We start from the raw sequence: 21,135 nt of genomic DNA, 5'->3' as shown, positions 1-21,135 counted from the left end.
GTCCCACAAAATTAACATAATGTCTTATGGTTTGCATTGCCTGAGACTTTGGTCACTTTACGTCTACAAAGTTACTTTTTTTATTTTCATGAACTAGACAAGATTAATTTTAAGGCGCCTCATATTCCATTAACAGTCAAAAATGTTACCAACAGATTGTGACAGATTGTGACAGATGTGACACAAAATAGAGCTTCTACCTCTGGCACTATCCAATGTCTGAACTTGAATGTGTCTTTATAATTTACCAGTCAGTTTTCCATTGTTCCTTTTACTTAATATACTGTTAACATACTGCTCTAGATGACTGGTCTAGATACACACCTGGCAGGCAGGTCTGGAGGTGTTCCGTCGTGGCAGCGATGTTTAGCAGGACTTTCCTCGCCTTCTGAAGTTCATTGGCTTGTTTCACGACTGGCTGGCCTGAACGCTGAAGTGCTTCATTCGTGTCCAATACCTCCTTCTAATATCAAAATAATCCAGAAATGTATTCAAATAAAAATCAACGATAATTAGTAACAAATATATACAGACATCCATTGCTCTTGTTTTCAAGCAATATGAGAGAGCACAAAGTTGAACGTGAAATGAAAGGAATAAATTTAACCCGTATGCTATAAAACAAGAGCAGTTGGATTCAACCATTAGCAGTAATATGGTGGAATGTAAATACAGTAGTTCTGTAGTTCATCCAGGTGGAAAAACCATCTACTTCAGATTGCACTGTAATTAAATACCCCCAAATAGGACAAATGATATATTGGTATTACCCCTAAATCTGGGTTTTCTATTCACCAAATGTACAGTACTACACACCTATCCTACAGTGTACATATTGCTGTTCTATTCACCAAACCTACACATCTCTCCTACAGTGTCGGCCATTGTTATTTTTGCCACCTTTTCTCGGGTCAACCAAATTTGCTTTTCTGAAAACCAAAATGTAAGCCCTCCTTGTTGTCCGAGGGACAACCAGAAAAAAAAAATCCTTAAAATTTGCCCTGCTACTGTACCACTGGTGAGTCTGGTTGCTTTAAACCTATATGTGTCTTGTTTTTATTTTAAACTCCTCAGATTTTTCATTCTGAATACCTTGAGTGTTTCAGCATATGCCCTGACTTCGAGCAACTCTCCAACGCTATCCACAAATCCCTGGTAGTGGAAGTTACACATCCTCTCGATGTCCTTGTCATGGTCCGAAATACGAGACTGAAGGTGTTCCACAAACTTCTGTTGATCGCTCCCATCTTGAATAGCTCTGCATTGATGAGAAAAAAATACAGCAGTGAGTGAATTACCTGTGGTAGTTCGTTACATGATTCGGATATTAGGGCCCTAAGATAAATTACAATAACTCAAAAAAGCAAGAAATTTGGGGTTTCATTTGAAGTATTGCCATCACAAACCTAGTCGCAACAGTGCAGTGTAATGCAATTGTGGTATAGGTCAGAGAGTGAATTGTGGTAGTTAGTTAAATGATTCATTTATCATGGCCAGGGATAAATTAAAATAATTCAAAAAGCAAGAAATTTTGGGTTTAATTTGGCCATCAAAAACCCAGTCACATCATTAGCATTCCATATCTACAGGACATCAAAGGTATAATCCTGCCTTTTAATATTTTCAGTGACTTTTTATAAATAAATAATAAAAAAAACCTACCCAGTTCCCACCAATTCATTCTCATTTAAAAGAGATGAATCATTTACAAGATCACAAAACTGTAAGTACATAATGAGAAGGCACTGGCCAATTATTGGGTATTGTTCTGATCAATTAATTTACAACTTAATGATAGAAACTACTTTAACTCATGTTAACAGATTCTTCTTTCCCTAAGATTGTACAGTATCACCATGCATGTCAACAGCATTCAACAGACACGCGACTTCAGCTAAGTACAGTAATGGCTCATTAACTGCAAGTAGTAATTAGGGAACTTCCCGCCACATACTGCAGCACTGTACTGTTACACTGTACATACTAGACTATGGTGTATAGTACAGTGCCTGTGTCCTAGCAGCATTTATGTACACTTTCAACACAGAATGTGTACAACTGGGTCACAGCTTTTCAACTACTGTATATACATATTGTACAATGTAGCACTAACAGTTAGTATTTCATACTGTGTTGAGGCTCGATCAAGTTGAATGCAGATATACCAAGCTACTACAAAGAGCAAGAAACCAAGAACGCAGTACTGGTTTAGCATACAATACCAATATAGCATATATCATGCTGTAAAAAATGAAGGAATATAAATATATATACAGATACATGACGGTACAGTATAACAGTTTTAGTACCAAAAAAAACAAAAACATATAAACATTTCCAGAACCTTCTCTCACAGTATAAGCAAACTTCACTTACCTCAAAACTGCAAGTACATAATATTATAACCCTAAATTATTCTCTGTTAAAGATACAGTCGATCAACCAGTATTAAGTTAACACACTGTAAAGCTGAAACACGTTTGCAATCTGCTATAAAAACCAGTAACATGCACTGCCCGGCTGAAAGTGACCTGTTTCAATCAATTTTCTTAGTGTACAGGGGGTCAGGTGTAAATCTAAGGGGTCTTCACGACCATCAAAAAGCAAGGTCACAGCAAGCAGACATCCCCAACTATTTTCCACTCAGTTCACTGGCAGCATTAATTTTGCCCTATGTTTTGAGTGATATCATACCAACCTTTGATGTACATTGCAGTGATAAAGTTTTCTTTTCCTTCAACATCTGAATAGTATATTACACCAGGCTTGTTGTAATGTATACAGCTACAGGGGTACACTTGGCACTTACTCAGCATTAAACACAAGCTCAGCTAGCTGTGAAAGTTTAAGTCATCAATCGGCATTCAATCTAAACATACACTTTTTACAGTATACATCAATAGAAATGAGCTCTATGTTAAACAGTACTACATAAAGGAACAGAACTGCACTACAGGTGCACCCTGAAGACTGCAAGTAACCACATGACTGGCACCCTGGTCTCCTCCTCAGATGACCTCAAAGCTCATACCAACCTTTCAAAACTGTTGCTACCCTAGTTATTATTTAACTACCCTGCAGTACACAGGAGATGTGTGCACAGTATAGTAAACATCACATGTCCATACCACAGGTCACTTTGTAACTAAAGCTCCCACCCTCCCTCCCTCCCTCCCTCCCTCCCTCCCTCCCTCCCTCCCTCCCTCCCTCCCTCCCTCCCTCCCTCCCTCCCTCCCTCCCTCCCTCCCTCCCTCCCTCCCTCCCTCCCTCCCTCCCTCCCTCCCTCCCTCCCTCCCTCCCTCCCTCCCTCCCTCCCTCCCTCCCTCCCTCCCTCCCTCCCTCCCTCCCTCCCTCCCTCCCTCCCTCCCTCCCTCCCTCCCTCCCTCCCTCCCTCCCTCCCTCCCTCCCTCCCTCCCTCCCTCCCTCCCTCCCTCCCTCCCTCCCTCCCTCCCTCCCTCCCTCCCTCCCTCCCTCCCAGTGGCGGAGCGTCCATACAGTCAGGGGGGCAGATGGGGGGACAGACTCAAATGGACTGCTGGCGCCCTTTTGAGCTCTTTACCAATTTTTACTTATTCGCGATTATTGACTTTTTTAGTGCGCTCTCATCTACCTATTGACATTTGTCACATTTTGTTAGTGTAATTTGGCGATGACACCTATTTATTCTTCGTTTATCTGCAAATAAGCCAGGCCCGGAAAGGGTCATTTCCGGCGATCTAGGGAGTATCTTTACTCAAAAAAATTTCTGTACGCTACGCGCCAACCGTGGTGGCGCTCCGCTTAGATAGTGTCGAAAGCGCCCCTACAGACCATTCTCGCCCCTCCTGACCAATACCCCTAGCTCCGCCACTGCTCCCTCCCTCCACCCCTCCCTAAATGATCGACATGCCGCAATGCAGTACGTAGTGAGTACATGAAGAAAATGACCTAATAGTGTGAGTTCTATAGAAGTATGCCACTTGCAGAATAGCAGTACAATCCTACATACAGCAATATCTGTGTGTACATGCATAAAGAGTTATTAAACTATCATGCATAACTGGTCTGTAAGTGCTAGTTTTATATATGTACCTCAGTGTCACACCGGCCATTGTTTACTACTGCATAGGATACAGTTTAATACAGGAACTCACTGAAAACGAGAGACATGACTGTATTACATATATGGGTACATGATATATTAATGGCATTCAAACAACACCGAATAAGGAGAAAATATTTCGACATGCCCAATGCTTTTCTCTAGTGTACATACAACATACAACGTTTATGTACACAAATTCCGCCTAACTTTGCTACTCATTGCATTGTAAATTGGCCCAAGTATATCATGCAGTGCAAATAACAGAAAACATTACAGAATAGAGCCTACACGATAGAAGAAACGTTGGAAACCGTTTGCGACAAATATCACTGTTCAGTAATATACTGTACTGTAAGACATATCAACCGTACTTTGTTCCCCTCCTATGAAAACTAAAAACATATTCATATATGTTCTATGAAGAATATTTTTGTTCTTACCTAAAAATTTGTCCAACAGCAGTTGAATCAGACTCTTCAATCACATGGATAAGTCGATCAAATTCAGGGTTTGCATCTGGCCCAGTGTTTTTGTCATCTCCCCTACTGATATACATTACACAATGTGATTTGTGGGGGGGAGGGGGGATATTCTCTCACACAGTATAACAACCTACTACAGCTCAAGAATTAGCAAACCTGAAAACCTGGTGAGATCAAAATATTTATTTTATCATTGAAGATTTATTTTTGGGGGGGGGGGGTGGGGGGATAAGTTCTTCAACATCCGTTTAAAAAATTAGTATTAAAAGGTTTGCTGCAAACACTAAATCGCACAACAGTGTCAATAAAAGCTTAAAACTAATCCCTCAAATTCCTAACCACCTCGTTGTGTTCAAATTGAACACCTAAGATCATCCAGATATGTAATCACCCACAGACTACAGTTTCTCACAACACATCCACACAGTACTATTGAATCGCTTGTACAGTATCTTATATAGAGATATATACCCCACACAACACTAAAAAACAATATTGATCTCCATTAGAAATAATGCACTGTGAAAGCTCTTCAATCGTGGAAACCACACAACCACGCACTTTTCCTCTCCATGAGCCCTAATGAAAAATCCCGTTGGCAAAAGCACATCCTAGCCAAGTGTCGACAGACAACTTATTAATTAGCTCCAGCCAATCACTCCCTTCTTTTCAGGAAGTGAGCCTTCGTAACCTGACCTCCTCCTCGGCTCTGTAATTTATTCACACACAGGATAATACTCGACGATGAATCTGTTGTCTAGATCTGATCGAAGACTGCGACTGCACACATCCGAGAACGACGAACCGAAACTGACTTCAATGGGAAGTGAAAACTGATGCGCTTCTTCCTTGTTAGAGTTATGCATGCGTCTCTAATACATGGCATCTACAGTAAGTACTAGAGATTGAAAACTGTTTGTATAATGGTGCACAGCGGATCCCAAGTACCAGCAATCTCATCATGTACATTTATTTTCTGTCACTGGGATGATCACCTACACAGTGTGTATGTGTGTGTGTACATACACAGAACTGTATATACAGTCACAGATAGGTCACTTTTCTCACTGAAGACACAACTCTGCTTTGTCTCCTTTCGACAAGGAACTTAACCCAAAGGTGCGAGTTTCAATTGTTCAGAGCCACTCACCAAACCATGATTGCTCATTTTACTTCTATGGATTGTCATATGGATTTGTAACGATATCACTAAAAGGTGAAAATGGGGCAAAAACACAATAGGGGCATGTATGGTCTATATAGGAGAACTTTACAGCGACTGTGAACTTAGCTGTCTGAGAGACGAATTCAAATATACGTATCAGGTTACATGTTATATGCTTGAAATGATTTTGGGAATTGATGGTTTTCGTTATCATACTCACAGTAGCATGTTGTTTCTGGTGTATTTTGTGAAGGATCTTCCAAGAGAGAGAACTTGTTATGTAGGACGCTATAGACATATATGATAACTCAAGTGAAAATATCATTCAGTGGCAGATTGTGTGAAGTCATGGCCTTCCATTGAGGAATGTGAGCACAATTTCAAACTTCTAGCTAAAAAGCCCATATATCTCAACTGAGCTAAGTATAGTAATACTATAGCTGCATGGTTGTTCCAGGGTATAGTAACTTACTATGTGTGTCTGATTGATGAAGCCTTCATTTCTTCTTGATAGAGTCTGTCTTGTTAGCAACTATAAGCTTTAAACATTTTCCTTTCTTTTCATAATCGTTTTTTTTTAAATGATGATCCATTTGAAATGACTTTTGTTGAACTATCAGTCTATGTACATGCAGGTAAGGTGTAAATTTAAGTAGTTAAGGCTTTAATATCCTAATTCATTTTTTTATTAAGAGTATAATCTACACTTTAATCACAGGTGAATAAATTACAGAACAAAAACAAATAGAAGTTTCGGCTCACAAAGTATGATGATGTCATTCGGACATTTTGATTTGACATTTGATTTCAGATACAATATACCAGTGATGTTCACAACACTAAAATGTATAGCGTTATCAGGTTCCTCATTTTCTCTTACAGATACAGAAAATTTAGGGTCTCACCAATATAAATACGATTCATAATTAGTATTCAGCGGCATATTATGGCATGCTTATGAAAAAATTTTGGTGGGGTTTTTCACTGTACAAAATTACAGCAACAGAACTCTCTGCTGCATCATGCATACTGTACATGTACCTTATGGTTACACAGTGGCCTACCAACATGCCAGCAATTTAATTTGGAAAAACACTATCCTATCATTCCGGGCATACTTTTGTTTTATGATTCTGTTTGACCAAAGTTACATTCAAAACTTAGGCTGTAAGTCTTACAAAATACTTAATCTAACTGAGTCACAAACTTATTTGCATAAATGATTAAAGATGACATCTTTGATGAATAAAACTGATATCATGTAGCAAAGACATTAGCATACTATATATCCTAGATAAGAATTTTAACTGCCTCTTGTGTTTAAGAGAACAAAAAAGATGTATAGTATACTTACACTGCATTATAGCTAATTATAGTATGGTACAGTGCAATACAGTAATTGCACTACAATGCATTACAGTACAGGACAGTATACAGTAGAGTACTATCAAATACAGTACAGTGCATGACACATACTTTACAGTACACTAGTACAGTACAGTGCACAACACATACTTTACAGTACACTAGTACAGTACAGCTACTACAGCAGTACAGTACAGTAATAACAGACTACACACTATGACCATCACCACTACTGGTCTAGATGTGATAAAACTAAATGTCATGAACAACCTCAGTATACTGTAGTTACAGTAGTTACAACCTCAGTACACTGTAGTTACAACCTCAGTATACTGTAGTTACAGTAGTTACAACCTCAGTATACTGTACATAGTTATGTACAGTAGTTACAACCTCAGTACACTGTAGTTACTGTAGTTACAACCTCAGTATACTGTAGTTACAGTAGTTACAACCTCAGTATATATACTGTAGTTACAGTAGTTACAACCTCAGTATACTGTAGTTACAGTAGTTACAACCTCAGTATACTGTAGTTACAACCACAGTACACTGTAGTTACTGTAGTTAAAACCTCAGTATACTGTAGTAAGTACAGTACAGAAGAGCACAGTACTAGGCTTATGTACATGTACAGGTATGCAGTATAATAACACTATACTACAGTATTTATGTTACTTGTTACCATGGTTTATCATCCAAATGAGCTGCAAAAAGTCAGTTAACTTCACACAGATATAAAAACGGATGCAGAAACACTGAATTTATCATGGTCAGTGTACATTTACTTGTATTTTTAAAAGCCAATATCAAGTCTTTCTGTACAATATGTTAGTCTTTAACATCCTGATGCAATGTGCATTAAATTTGTATCCATTTTCAAGAAATTAATTGTATCATTAAATATTACCAAAGAATACTGGAATGTTATTCAGTACATTCCTACTGTCAATGCACAGCACATACACTGTAACATCGTACCTGCACCTGCTTTGCTTCAAGTTCCTTTAGAGGTCTGTTACCTGTACCAAAGGGCATCAACTTCAAATAATCACCAAACTGTACAAGTTATATGGAAGAGGCAGAAGAAGGAAGGTAACAGCCAGTGAGGTACGGTTTCCACCCAACATCGTTGTCATTCTGGTCTTAATAGGGATGCATTTTTCTTTCGTAAATTTCCTTCTTTTTGAAAGAAAAGTTACTATAACACAGCTTTGTTCAATGGTAATGATGAAACATGTTTATGAGGATTTAGCGCTGGGCCTAACATATGTCTCAATCAAAGCCTCTTTGTGGGAATGGGTGATAACAATCCAAATGTCTGCTATTATCTCTTTCCATGCTGCACAGTTCAAGCCAGTCATTTCCATACTTTGAAATTTTCACACAGCTTGAATGAGACAACTGTGTTTCAGAAATACGTACTGTACCAGTACCTCAAGTTAGTTACAGTTAAAAGTAGAGATGATGCAATTTCAGAGGAATGCTCAAAAGTACTGCACATTAATAAGGTTTAGACTTTTGACTAGTCTTTGCATGAAAATTAACCTTTATCAAGATTTCTTCATAACGTACTAAAGAACATAAACCTACCACTACTAGGCTTTCCTTTTAAAGACAAATTTCTGATGAACATTATTTTACAATGATCCACTGATTCACATGATATGTTAGTTACAGAACTATATAATTGTCATAAATACATTAGGCCTATGTTAGAACACTAAGCTGGTTTAAGTCAGGGTAATGTTGTTGTAACAAATACATACTATTTGGGGGTAAGGTCGAGTGGCGCTTTCACTTAACGAAAACAGCCTCCAGGGGTCGGAATGAAATAAATATGTTGGGATAGAGTCCACGGATGAAAAGATAATTACAGGTTACTTGAGGGGTGCCAAAGGAATAAAAAAGATTTATGAAATGAAGACGCTCATAACAAGAAAAACACAGACAAAATATGCCCAATAGGACAAATAACTTCAAACACAAACTCACCCTGTCCGGCCCAAGAGAATTCAAACTCATAAAACAATTCAATGAAAGAATCTTATACATGCACACACACCTCCACCCTGCTCCCAAACTTGTCTCCTCCAGCCACCATATTATTTACTCTTTGTTCCTGTTCAGTTTTTTTCTTCCCACAGTTGTCACAAACCGGTGACATACTCTAATTATACTTTATAGGCCAATCACTGGGATACACTTCCGCCCAGATCAGCCTGCATTGGGCTAGCTGTCTACTTCTTACAGTACCAGTCGTATACGATTGCAGTATAGCATAGGCTACACCAAATGGTTTTCATCCTGTAAGTTAAAGTACATGAACCTAATCAATTTGCACAGTTAGACACAGCTTAGGCTAAACCTTGAATTAACGTGTATGTCCAGATGAATCATTTCCATACCTCAGTATTGGCGCAGCCGGATCTTCTGATGTTTCGATGTATGATATAAGATTAGAGACATGGGTGGCGGCCGCATCCTCACTCACCATACTGGCAAATGTAATAGCTAACCCAGCTTTCTTCCACCTGCTCTGTGCGTCAGTTGTCATCTTTGATGTAGTGGTATGACGATCATTTATGTCAATATTACATTTAACAGCCTAACGTTAGTAGTAGTGTTACCAGTGCTAACTTCCACTACACACGATCTGTGATCTTTGTTGATAATTCAAAGTAAACATTACCAAAAGCGATATTGATATAGTGCAGTGAAAAACAACAACCATAACCCTAGTATAGGTCATACTCACGTTCTACGATGCCAGAATCAAATTACAGATTATGGCCACACCATATGGTCCATCCAGCTTCCCGCATGCGGGACCAATGAAGGAATATGACCCCTGGACAAGGGAACTCTGTTTAATTGAGACGATATCTGGCGCTTGGAAATGGGCCTTCTGCAAGGGCGTAGGAACCGGGGCTGGGGGGCGCCAGCCCCCCCCCAGTGAAAAATGTGGAGGGGCGGAAGTATCATTCCGCCCCCCGCTCCGCAAGTCAGAAAACCGCTTTTCATTTCCAAATGAGAAAAAAAAAATCTCATTTGGAGCACCAAATTGCATCTAAGGCCAGGTGAAAATACAAAATTAAGTTTACAAAATGGAGTGGGTGTTGAAGTGTGCTATATTGCACCAAATTGCATCTGAGGCCACCTGGAAATGCAAAAAATTCCAAAGGGGAGGGGGACACCCCCTCCCCTTAGACCCCTCCCCCAGATTAAGATAAGATTAACATGTGACTTGCTGCTCTGTCTCTCTGTTGTAGGGTTATGGTTAGGGGACAGGGTTAGGGTTTCAGACATTCGGACGATCGGGACCAAGTAATGGACGATCGGGACTTTAAAATTTTAAAGTCCATTAATGGACAGTCGGGGTACGAAAATGGAAAACCGGGACCTGAAAAAGCGCCATCGGGACATGGAAGTTCTCAATTGCGACTTCAAATTACCCAATCGGGACCTGAGAGTGGATAATCGAGACCTTATGAAAATGGACAGTCGGGACTTGACAAATATTATTAATAAAATGCTTCCCCGGGGGGTGGGGGATCGAAATTTATATTTACACCAGTACTATTCCCTCGACAAAATGGCGCCAAAATTGCAGGGGGTTTAATTGTTGGGGATCCACCTCCCCCCAAGAAAATCTTGGGAGGGGGGCTTCTTCAAACTTTTTCCCCGTCATTTACATCCTATTGATGAAGGTCATATCAATTTCAGCATATTTGCATATTCCGTTAATTATATTAAGGAATAAACTTTAAACTCATATATAGTCAATGTAAGTTGTCACGAAGAACATTTGCTGTTATTTATAAGGCAATTGATCATTTAGGTTTTGAGTAATCGATCACATTGTGTTTGGTTACGTCACTTCCGGTCAGAACGAAATGGTCACAACAACGGCACCTATTTCGTACATCATGACGTGATTAGTCTTCGGCTTAATTTACAGGTTGATAACTATTCCTACGCTCGCAGAAACGCAACCCTAGGTAAAATTTTAAAGCGCCCTCATTCCCAGAGGGGTATTGATAGTACTCATCGAGTTACATGACGACATCAATTTTTATTTCGAAAAACCATTTCGTGTACATACATCAGTCGAGTATGTTAACCCCAAGCTAACACTAGCTAACCCTAGGGGTTAGGTTAACTTTTAGTGACCGCCACCTTGAATTGGTATGACCTTAGGTCAAAAGAAAAGTTCCCGTGGGGGTGGGGATCGCTAAAAAAATTGACGTTAGGGGTCTCAGGTCCTGGTTGGGAATTTTGTGGTCCCGATTATCCACAATGTACTAAATAGGAATATAATGTGCATTCATAGCATTTTCGGTTCGCTCATATAGGTAATTAAAAGAAATACAAAATTTGGGGTCAGTAGTCTAGGGAGCACAACTTATTATGAGGGTGGCTGGGAATTTGACCACAGAATTTTCCTTTCCCCCCCCCTCCCCATGGTGCCCAAAAGTGGTGCAAAATACCAACCCTCCAGAGAATGGGTCTGCAAAATTATTTTGGTTTTCAGTTTCCCACAAACTGCACTATTTATGAAATTGTTTGGAACCTGCTGCTCAGCATAAAATAGAATGGAGTAGGGCGACACTATAGACTTGTTCACCTCGCTCATGTGGAATTTAGACCTAGGCAACTGGCCAAACACTACGACAATACAATAGTCACCACATATACAGTACTAAGTAATAGAATGTCAGCTCGTAAATACCCAAATAATTTTGGGCATTGTTAGAATGTTTGTCATATTAGCCTATTTTTCTGAGTCAAACATAGAATTTCTCTAATAACACATTCATATGCTGCTGTTGGGGGTTAAATATGGTATAAGTCATACCAATAAGTATCATATCCTGCAAGTGTATGTGAAAAATCAGTGATTCCATTATCAACATTTTGTGGGACAGAACAGGTTAAAGGGCGCAATCCTGAAATCTACAGAGAGAGGCATAACCACTTTCATCTGAAACTAAAGACCAATGTGGGGCTCTTATTATTATTGATTGACTAAGTAAGATATTTGCATAGTACACAGTAACAGTGATTCAGTTGTGGGACGTCCCACAACGGTAGGTCACACAGTTTTGTCCCACGTGTGCTGGTGTATGTGAGTCACACTGTCCTACATCAGTGTGCAATGTAAACACACGCACACATGTAGTGTACTAAGGCCATTGTTGTATTGCGCCCTCTAGTAAAAAGAGGGTACTGCCTATGTAAATAAACCGATAGCTACCGTCTGAATCTTATTCGATCACCTTGAATCCGACCAGGAGGACTCTACAACACACACGACCTTTAAGTCCTGTATACGCCACTGAGTCGACAGTTGGTGAAGATAGTAATGGAATGTCGGAGAATACAAATCGAAATTTTGTTACCAATAGTCGTAGGTTTTAGTAAAAAGTAATATTTTGGAGAATATAAGTCAAAATTTCGAGAAACTATCATCAACATAAGTCGTAATTACAACTTAAAATGTCAAACCTATATGTAATTATATTGATATGTCAGGAAACTTAGTCAAAACCATTTTGAAGAAAATGACATTTAGTGAGAAACTGGCCGAAATTTTTTTTTATAAAATACTTCTACAAATGATTCTTTTATACGTCCTACAATGCTTCATAAACATGTTCGTCGTTTCCCCCTGGCCTTTACCTCCTCATTTAGCCCTTCCCACCCCCACGTACCCCACTCTCAAAACAGGTGCGAACGGTGTATACTACTACATACTCTCTCATGGTAGTATTTGTCCTCACTGACACATTTCATTGTCATATCATTACTACGTGCAGTTCATGTGATGCTTTGACTGAAAGCCACAAGAACTGCACCACATTAGAGCAAAGAGGTGATATACGGTAAATGTTGTACAGAGGCACCAGACACAGCTATAATGGTGCCACAAGATTGCTTGTTAGAGTTAATTATAGCTGCGAATTACAGTAAAATCCGCAACAAATTCGCGGAACCATTTTGAAAGTACTTGTGCAAAATTCTGGCAATTTTCAGCAGATTCAGCTTCATATTCAACGGCATCTTCAGATTCATACCACATTAACTCAGTTCCACCGAGATGAGACCCATATTGATGATATGTTACTATTACGCAATTAATGATAACGGAACTGCTTCCGTTGTGATTGTGGAACAGAGTGCGTGAAGAGAATGACGTTTTAAGCACTCTTCGAATGTCCCTTGCTTGTTGATGTGTATCACCATAGGCATAGGAGCCCATTTTGGGGGGGGCAGGCACGTAGCCAAGGGGGGGGGGGGCGAAGGAGGCAGCCGCCCCCCCCCCCCCCATGAGCATTTTTTTAAATGTTTTTTGTGATATCGCTAGTAATTTCAAAAGAGAAAATGCTAAGATGCAACTTACAAGGCCTGGGAAGTGCCATTTCCAGCGATCTGGGAGGCATTTTCAGCCAAAATTTTTTTGTACGCTTCGCGCCAATCACGGCGCTACGCTTAGATAGTTTGTCTAAATTTTCGCCCCCTCCCCTTGACAAATTCCTGGCTACACGCCTGGGGGGGGGGGGGCTGTAACGACTTGCCCGAAACTTTTGTTGAATAAAACCAGATTTTTGGGCGGAGCGCGCGTTCACCGTGTTGATGTGCATATAATATAGGCATGCAGCATTTATTACATCGCATGCCAATAACATACAATCATTTGCCGTGTTATTATCCTTCCAATTTGGTTATAATTATTGGGGAAGTCGTTACAATAATAATGATAGTAATAATATCAATTAAACCATTGAAAAACACATTGCAAATTATATTTCTTTCAGTAGGTGCCCGAAAATTCTCAGCACATTGACCGAATTTTCACAAATATTTTTGGTTGGGGAGCTGCACCCCAACCCACCCCCTCCCCTCCGCCTACTACGCCTATGTGTATCACGATGTAATTCTTTAATGTGCTGAATAGCTGTTGCATAGAAGGGCTGAATCTAGTGCTGAATATTATTCTAGCTTCATGTTTGTCCCAAACGCGGCAAATGCGCAATCTTTACCACTGATCTACACTAGAGTAGATCAGTGCAGTGATCTTTACCAAGGCTATGCAGCCTAGGCTACCTTGTTAGGCCAGTAAGTAGTTGTACATAGGGACAATCTTTGGTCTTTACTCGGCTAAGGCTTGACACAAATTGTGATGTTTGTTTCATCCTGGATCTGAGACTAACGCATGTAAGATATGAAATGTTTGTTTTGTGTATTGAATTGAGGCAACCTTTGGGAACTTAAGGACCGTGTCTAGCCTAACTCATCCGTAATATTACTAAGTAGTTACTACTAAATACTAAGTTTAAGGTGTCCGAACTTCGTAGTGTCTATGCTTAGTAAGTACGCTAATTGATAATGTTACTTGTTACCCTTACTGCCTTAGACCTAACGAACTTATGGCAGTGGTATCAGTTTCAGCACTGTTAATATTTCCCATTGGAAATATTAAAGTACATTACAGAGAAAATTACAAGTTTCAGATCAAAGTGGCACTAGGCTACGGCATAGTCGGCATTGCAGATTTTCAATTGACACTGGAGTGCAATTGACAGCTCCCAGACATAACTTCCAAATTAGGCCTAGGCAGTTTTTCTCGTCTTGAACTTTGCTAGGCCTATGCATAAACGAACCGACGGTGTAACAAGGTAACCATATTATGAGCATGACACATTGCACATACTACTACTTAGTTCTTTTTTTGCATTTCTCTGTGTATTTTGTGCTTAGTTCATTAGCTAGCTAAGTTAGTGAGGTCAAGTAACCAAAACGCCATGTAAAGCATACATTGGTGATTAATTCAGCATTTTTCATAATCCTGATAAAACACCAAGATTAGGAGGCAAGATCATTTACAAGAGAATATTGTCCATGATATAGCCCATACCTGGTTGGGCTCTCTCTTGGCCTACTTTCAGCTCAAGTAATATTATATATTTGGAATATTTCCTCCATATTTTTATATTGTTTTGGTCTTTAATTCAAAAGCTTTAAAAGAAAAAATTATGGGGACTGAAAGAACACCAAGACATTCAGGCAGATTAAGAGAGAAGTCCAAACGGGAGTTTAGAATGCCAAGCAGAGATGACGTCTTGGATGAAATCGAGGCAATACCATATCGAGACTTAGGTCACCTTAAGCCAAGGAAGATAATCAATGATTTCACCAAAGAGTAAGTAACACTTACATTGTGAACTCAGTCATATTATAAGCAAGTTATGCATGCAAAGCTGCTGCAAAACTGGAAGGAAAAGCTTTCTTCTTGTCCCTTTCAAGATTTTATTGGGGGGGGGGGGGACAAGGTGCTTTCTCAGTAAATTGCCATCACAATGGAATGCTCACCCTCAACTGAAGTACTTGGTACAGTAAATACAATATTGAGTCTTTTGAGGTTAAAAAATTGTCAACATTTAAAGCCTTGTTATTCTCAGAAAGGTCAGCTTGGTTTGCTTTTTGAACAGTGTCTAAATTATTTCCTTTCTGGTTTCAATCTCACTTTCAAAGGCACAATTCGTACAACAATAGGAACGATCTACCAGAGTTTTCTGAAGATGAGGAAAGCCTCTCCGACTTCATAGTTGAAACACCCACTACTAGCAAACGAAAGAGAAGAAAGAATGTTCTTGAAACCAGTCACAGGAAGAGAAGACAGAGAGTAAGAGCTCTAGATTCAGATTCTGAAGAGGAAGAAGTGGTTAGTAATAGTATATATAGTGCAGATTTATAAGAGAATTTGATGTTTTTAATATGGACAATCTTTCTGATGATAAATTTTTCTGAAAGAAGAATATCATAATTAACTGACCTGAAAGATCTACCTCAGTGCATTTTAATGTAAACAAAATGTTTTTAGAAAAAAGGTTGCCGGTGTTGGGACAACCTGAAGAATATGTTTTCGTTGTCTGATATAGAGAACTTTATCAATCCCAAACCATTGGCAACTATCACCACTTGAAATAGGACAAAGGTCTATTAATTTTATGTAATGCATCCTGTTCTCTCCGACTGGAATTTTCCAAGTCTACTTGCAAAGAATGTTTTTGAAACATTAACAGTACAAATTTACAGTACAAAAGGTATAATAGATGAAGGGGAGAAAAGAAAACACAATTAGCTTAATAATAATATGTGTTGCACAGTTGTGCAACTGTTTATTGCTTTTGTGGAGTAGTTAATAGTTGAGGAAGATGTAATTCCCTAAAGCAAAGTTGAATCAATATCAAAACAACAGATAATCACTGCAGTCCAGCAGTGCTTATCTTATAATAATAAAAAAAATTAAAATCCCACAAACGATTATGTCCTTCTCAGCTTGGTTGCATTATGCTGCAATTCCAGATTGTGGAATATAATAGAAGCAAGTTTTCAAATGAACTTATTTATGTTTTATTCATTTATTTCTTTATTTATGTTTTTTGGTTTTAAGAGAAAATCAAGGAGACTTAGAAAACAAGCAAAGAAAGAATACCACAAACCTGATAAGGAAGAGGCATGGAAGAAAATTCTTGAAAGGTAAGAGTAACAACAATCTGTTGTAGTTATCATATAGGGCCTGCAAGGCAGATTGTAACTGATGAATAATGAATTTACACTTACCAAAGGCAATTTGGGGTAAGAGCTGCAAAAAGATATCTGGGTCACAAACTGAAAGTGTATCCCTCGATTAGTAGTACCAGTCCTCGCTTAGTAATATCAGTACTCGATTGGTAATACCAGTCCTTGGTGATTAACCAAGCCCTGTAGCCATTTTGATCTAATTTCAAAATCATTTGGACAGCAGGATGGGCTACCCTGCATTGGTATCATATCAAACAGACTTGGTCCTGGTCTCTGGTCATGTTGTCTGGCATTAATCTTTTCATGGGCAGGCTAAAATAAATTAAATAATCAAAACGTAAAGACTAATCAGACAACCGTCTGTCACTAATCACTATTGAAATGAGCAACATTTTCAAGCACTTTGCAAGGAAACACTTAAAAGTTGTATACCAGTTTTTAACTTGAGTGAAGCTGGCCGGAAATGGAAATTGGGTATTGCAATGCAACCTTCTGCTTCAACCTCTTGATGTTTTTGTTGTTATCTTTGACTTACTTTGCTAACTATTTTACATCATCGACAGTGAACCGGACTTGAAAGATGTTATAGAAAGTGACGATGCCGAGGATTTTGTGGATGAATCTAGCTGCGAGGAGACAACATCCGAAGAAGAAGGAATAGTGAGCTTAGGTGGAACAACATCTGATGATGGTGAGAAAATGAGAGGCAGTGATGATGACACAACAGAGGATGAAGGAAGAATTGATAATCTCAACCAAATAGAGAAAAACAAAAAGAAACCTCTTGCAGATGATTCGGAAAGCAGCAGTGGAATTGAAGAAAATAATATGTCGTCGGATCAGAACAATTCCTTTGGTTCCTCATCTGGTGATACAAATATCAATAGACACAAACTCTGTTCACATGTAGGAGCAGACTCGGACCGGAAGCGTTCACATGCGAAAATAGAAACAGGTCAGACCTGTCCACACAGAGAGACAGAACTAGTTGAAGTAAACGATGAGCCAGCGCTTGAAGGCAAAGCGAAAAACGAAGACCCTGATCTGGATCCGTCCAGTGACGAGGAGGCACCTGCTATCAGCATTAACAGACGCTTACGGTTTAAAGTGCACCACAGATCACAACAGGGCAAAGCATTGGACAGCGAAGATAGTGACAGTGATAATGAAGTGAATGCTTCATTTGCCAAAAGGGAGCAAAAGAGAAAAGGAAATTGTTTAAATTCAGACGAGGATGACTCTGACGTAGGAGGGAGTCGATAGTGAATTCATAGATAATTAGAATAAAGAACAGAAAATTTAAATTTCAGTCAGTGTTGTACAGAGTCCTTACTCAAGTCAGCAAATATCCAAAATGGAACGACCCACACAAATCTGTGAAGTTATTCTTCATAGGTTAGAAAAGTGACTCCAGTCACCGACTGAACTCAAATCAGGGAGAATTCTTGTAGTGGCCCCACTCAACTTTGTTGTCAGTTCTTGAAGACTTTATTATTCCATTCTCTTCTAAACCAAATTCCTGGTTTTGTCCAAGACTTACAATCAGTCCTAAGGCTACTATAGAACAACGTTGTACCAAACAAGACAAGTCATTGACCCAGCCACTAAAGTCAACTGGAATTGCAGATTCATGGGGGCCTTGACCGGACTTGAGCAAGAACCCAAGAAGACTTTGAGGGGGAGGTCGACAAACCAGACTCATGAGCTTGACTTAATTGGGATGACATGATGTCAGTTTGAAGGAGAACTTAACCCAGTAGTGCATGTATGACATCATAGAATATTTCTCAGCAGAGGAACAAGCTGGAATGCTGGAATGTTAAAACCAGTTTGTATTTATATTAGAATATAGCTCAGTTTTTTGTCCCATGAAAGAGTTTGTCTCAGGATATACTGACAATGAGTACTCTTGTTAGAATATTAAAATAGTGAAAAAGCAGATGTAGTTAAACAGATCATGAAACAAAATTGATTCTTTAAATGGGGGGTTGGTGGGGTGGGGGTGGGGGGTGAGAGTCAAGGGCGGCGGAAGCACTTTTAATCTGGGGGGGCACCGACATTAAAGGGCACTTTGCAGAAATTCGATTGGACTGATGTAGCCTGATATTTAGTACCCTTTATAACTCTTATTGTATTATCTTATTTGCGTATACACATCACTCCATCAACGCCCCCCCCCCCCCCTCAAGGAAAATATGCATACTAGCACTGCAATATCCAATGTGCAAATTGGAAACAAGGAACAAGTTTTCTATTGAGACAAATGAGGTGAAATCATGCTAGTTGCTAATGTAGGAATCTTCCGAATTAGAGTTTATTTCTTGTTAATATCTTAACAAATTGTTTCCATTCGAAATAGCTTTGAGTTTGACTCACATAAATTCATTAAAAGTCAGGGGCGTAGCCAGGATTTGCAAAGTTGTATGCACGACTATCTGAGCGGAGCGCCACCATCGGTTGGCGCGGAGCATACAAGAAAAATTTTGGTTTTACAAACCCCTCAGATGGCCGGAAACGGCCCTTCCCGAGTGTTCATTCTGGTTCCTGGCCTCTTGCTAACTTGAGACACCTCAATTTTTATGTAGAAAAAGGGCACATTTTTAACTCTGAGGAAAAGTGGGAGGCACGTGCCCCCCCCGGTTCCGCCGCCCTTGGTGAGAGTGCAGTCAGGATGATCAGCCGGGATGATCAGTGACTTGTTTGAGGAAGTAAATGAACAGAATCACAGAATTAAACAGTTATTAATTCATTTATTTGTTTTATCGCCAATTGTGTACGATGGGAAAGGAAGTCTCCTATAAAGTCTTAAAAAGACTTAACAAGGTAGGAGACTCCCTGGGAGAAAATGTACAAATATATATAATACAGTTTATACGTAAGGATTAAATATACAGTAATAATTTCCTAATGATGCTGAGATGGATACGTGAATAGATTATATAATACTAGTATAAGTTAATAAATTCCTTTTTCAAATGTCTGGTGAATGTGGGTTTTGAAGTTATAGACTTCAACTTTTTTGATAGATCATTCCAAATTTGTATTTGCTCTATTACGAAGTTAATTACTTTATGCCGAATTGGTACTTCAGAAACAAATTTGTTTATTTTTAAGGGGAAGGGGGTGTAGGGGGGACAATGAAAAGTAACTTCTTCGAGGATATGAAATACATACTATTGAAAATGCCAAATTCTACCGTTTGTAACTTTATGCCTAAATTTACTACTTGAGATCGTTTCTAAGTACAATACACTTCTTTATACCGATTAAACATATTAGAGCAGTGTCTTTGAAAACAGACATCGATAAATGAATATTTCGTACAAAGTTGTAATGGAAATGTCTTGAAAATTAGATCAACAGTTAATATTTTACTTTAGATAAGCATCTCATTGAAGTGATTAAACATCCACTCCCGGACACTGGCCTACCCTCACCTCATCCTCATAGGAATGTTTCATGTAGTTATATCTTCACAAGGCAATGTTCACAGATTAGAGACAAGGTAAAATTTTTTTGGTTATTCCAACATGTGAAATATTTATTATATTATTTTGGTCGTGATAATCTCTCCCCATCCTCCATTCCAATTGCTGAGAATGGGTCGGGGAAGGGGGGGGGGAGGGGATCAAACAAAACGGTATTAGAGCATAGATCTGTTGACACTGATCATTATAGGAGGAAGGGTGTTAAAACATACCTCTCCTTTTTATTGAGCACCATCCAAGTTCTGACATCAAAAATGACCTGGCCGTACTTTGTTATTCTTCCGTTTTGGTTTAGCACCACACGGCCATTATAAATGAACATATTGCTCCCAAAGGAAACACCTAAATGTTCTCTAACCAACTCTGAATGCCTGGCCCCCTTCCTATCGTAAGACCCTCACCCCTCCCCCTCCCTTCTCTTTCTCCTTTCATCTCATGTCCGTGTCATTGCCTTCCTTAATGCTCTAGACCTTTGTAGAGTTGTCAGCTGGTTGAAAAGAGATTCTAGCTTTGCACTGGTCACACGCGAAGCACCGATATGTCCAAATTTTCATAACCCGTGTTCCCCTTCAGCAGTTAAAAATAATTCCCATACATTTTGAAATGACGATGCTATGAAAAATTTCTTTGGCCGCGCCAATCAGGTAATTGACAAGAGCACAATCTCACCCACAGGTAGTTAATCATAGCTATGGTATGTATGCTTGTTTTCTCTCTATATTCCTGACACGGAGATGGAAGAAGCACATAGGTTGATGGCAAAAAAAATGTACGATGCTAAGGGAATGAAGTTGCTTATCGAGACAAACTCGAGACCCGGAAATGAAGTTTCAAAAACGGTAGGTGAGTGTGTGCTCCCAATTTTAGAAAACAGAAAAATCAAGAGTACCTCTTCATAAATGAGAAGTGACCCTTTTTGACAAACTATTTTTTTTTTTTGTGGCAATTTTGGTAATGCAAAAG

General features: G+C 39.2%; 2 protein-coding genes across 6 annotated transcripts in view; one reads left to right on the top strand and one right to left on the bottom strand.

Moving 5' to 3' along the window:
• Positions 1 to 10,017, bottom strand: part of LOC139967589 (exocyst complex component 6-like) — a 41,772-nt gene extending 31,755 nt beyond the window's left edge. Inside the window, exons 1-3 of one of the 3 annotated variants that reach the window (XR_011793048.1) lie at positions 9,505 to 10,017; positions 1,093 to 1,258; positions 325 to 463 (exon numbers count right to left, since the gene is read on the bottom strand). Coding sequence is in view for 2 of the 3 variants with exons in the window: in XM_071971547.1 (XP_071827648.1) it covers positions 325 to 463; positions 1,093 to 1,258; positions 9,505 to 9,653 (454 nt within the window). In the remaining variant the exon portion in view is untranslated. Of the gene's footprint in view, positions 1 to 324; positions 464 to 1,092; positions 1,259 to 4,524; positions 4,817 to 9,504 lie in introns of those variants that run through there. The other 2 variants (XM_071971547.1, XM_071971548.1) reach the window with 2 other exon arrangements.
• LOC139967590 (uncharacterized) lies at positions 4,987 to 19,874 on the top strand. Of its 3 annotated transcripts, none has more exons than XM_071971549.1 (5): positions 4,987 to 5,457; positions 15,116 to 15,299; positions 15,632 to 15,821; positions 16,554 to 16,639; positions 17,248 to 19,874. In XM_071971549.1, the coding sequence occupies exons 1-5, from the start codon at positions 5,403 to 5,405 to the stop codon at positions 17,945 to 17,947; spliced, it is 1,215 nt and encodes a 404-aa protein (XP_071827650.1). In that variant the 5' UTR covers positions 4,987 to 5,402; the 3' UTR covers positions 17,948 to 19,874. The 3 variants fall into 3 exon arrangements, with proteins under 3 accessions (XP_071827650.1, XP_071827651.1, XP_071827652.1); XM_071971550.1 differs by lacking the exon at positions 4,987 to 5,457 and adding an exon at positions 14,156 to 14,314; XM_071971551.1 differs by lacking the exon at positions 4,987 to 5,457 and adding an exon at positions 14,162 to 14,314 and having other exon boundaries at positions 15,125 to 15,299.
• The last annotated feature ends 1,261 nt before the right edge of the window (positions 19,875 to 21,135 follow it).

The sequence above is a fragment of the Apostichopus japonicus genome, chromosome 5, assembly GCF_037975245.1.
Source record: "Apostichopus japonicus isolate 1M-3 chromosome 5, ASM3797524v1, whole genome shotgun sequence".
NCBI classification, from domain to species: Eukaryota; Metazoa; Echinodermata; class Holothuroidea; order Aspidochirotida; family Stichopodidae; genus Apostichopus; species Apostichopus japonicus.
The sequence above is the reverse complement of the archived record's forward strand: the minus strand, read 5'-3'. Positions and strand labels throughout refer to the sequence as shown.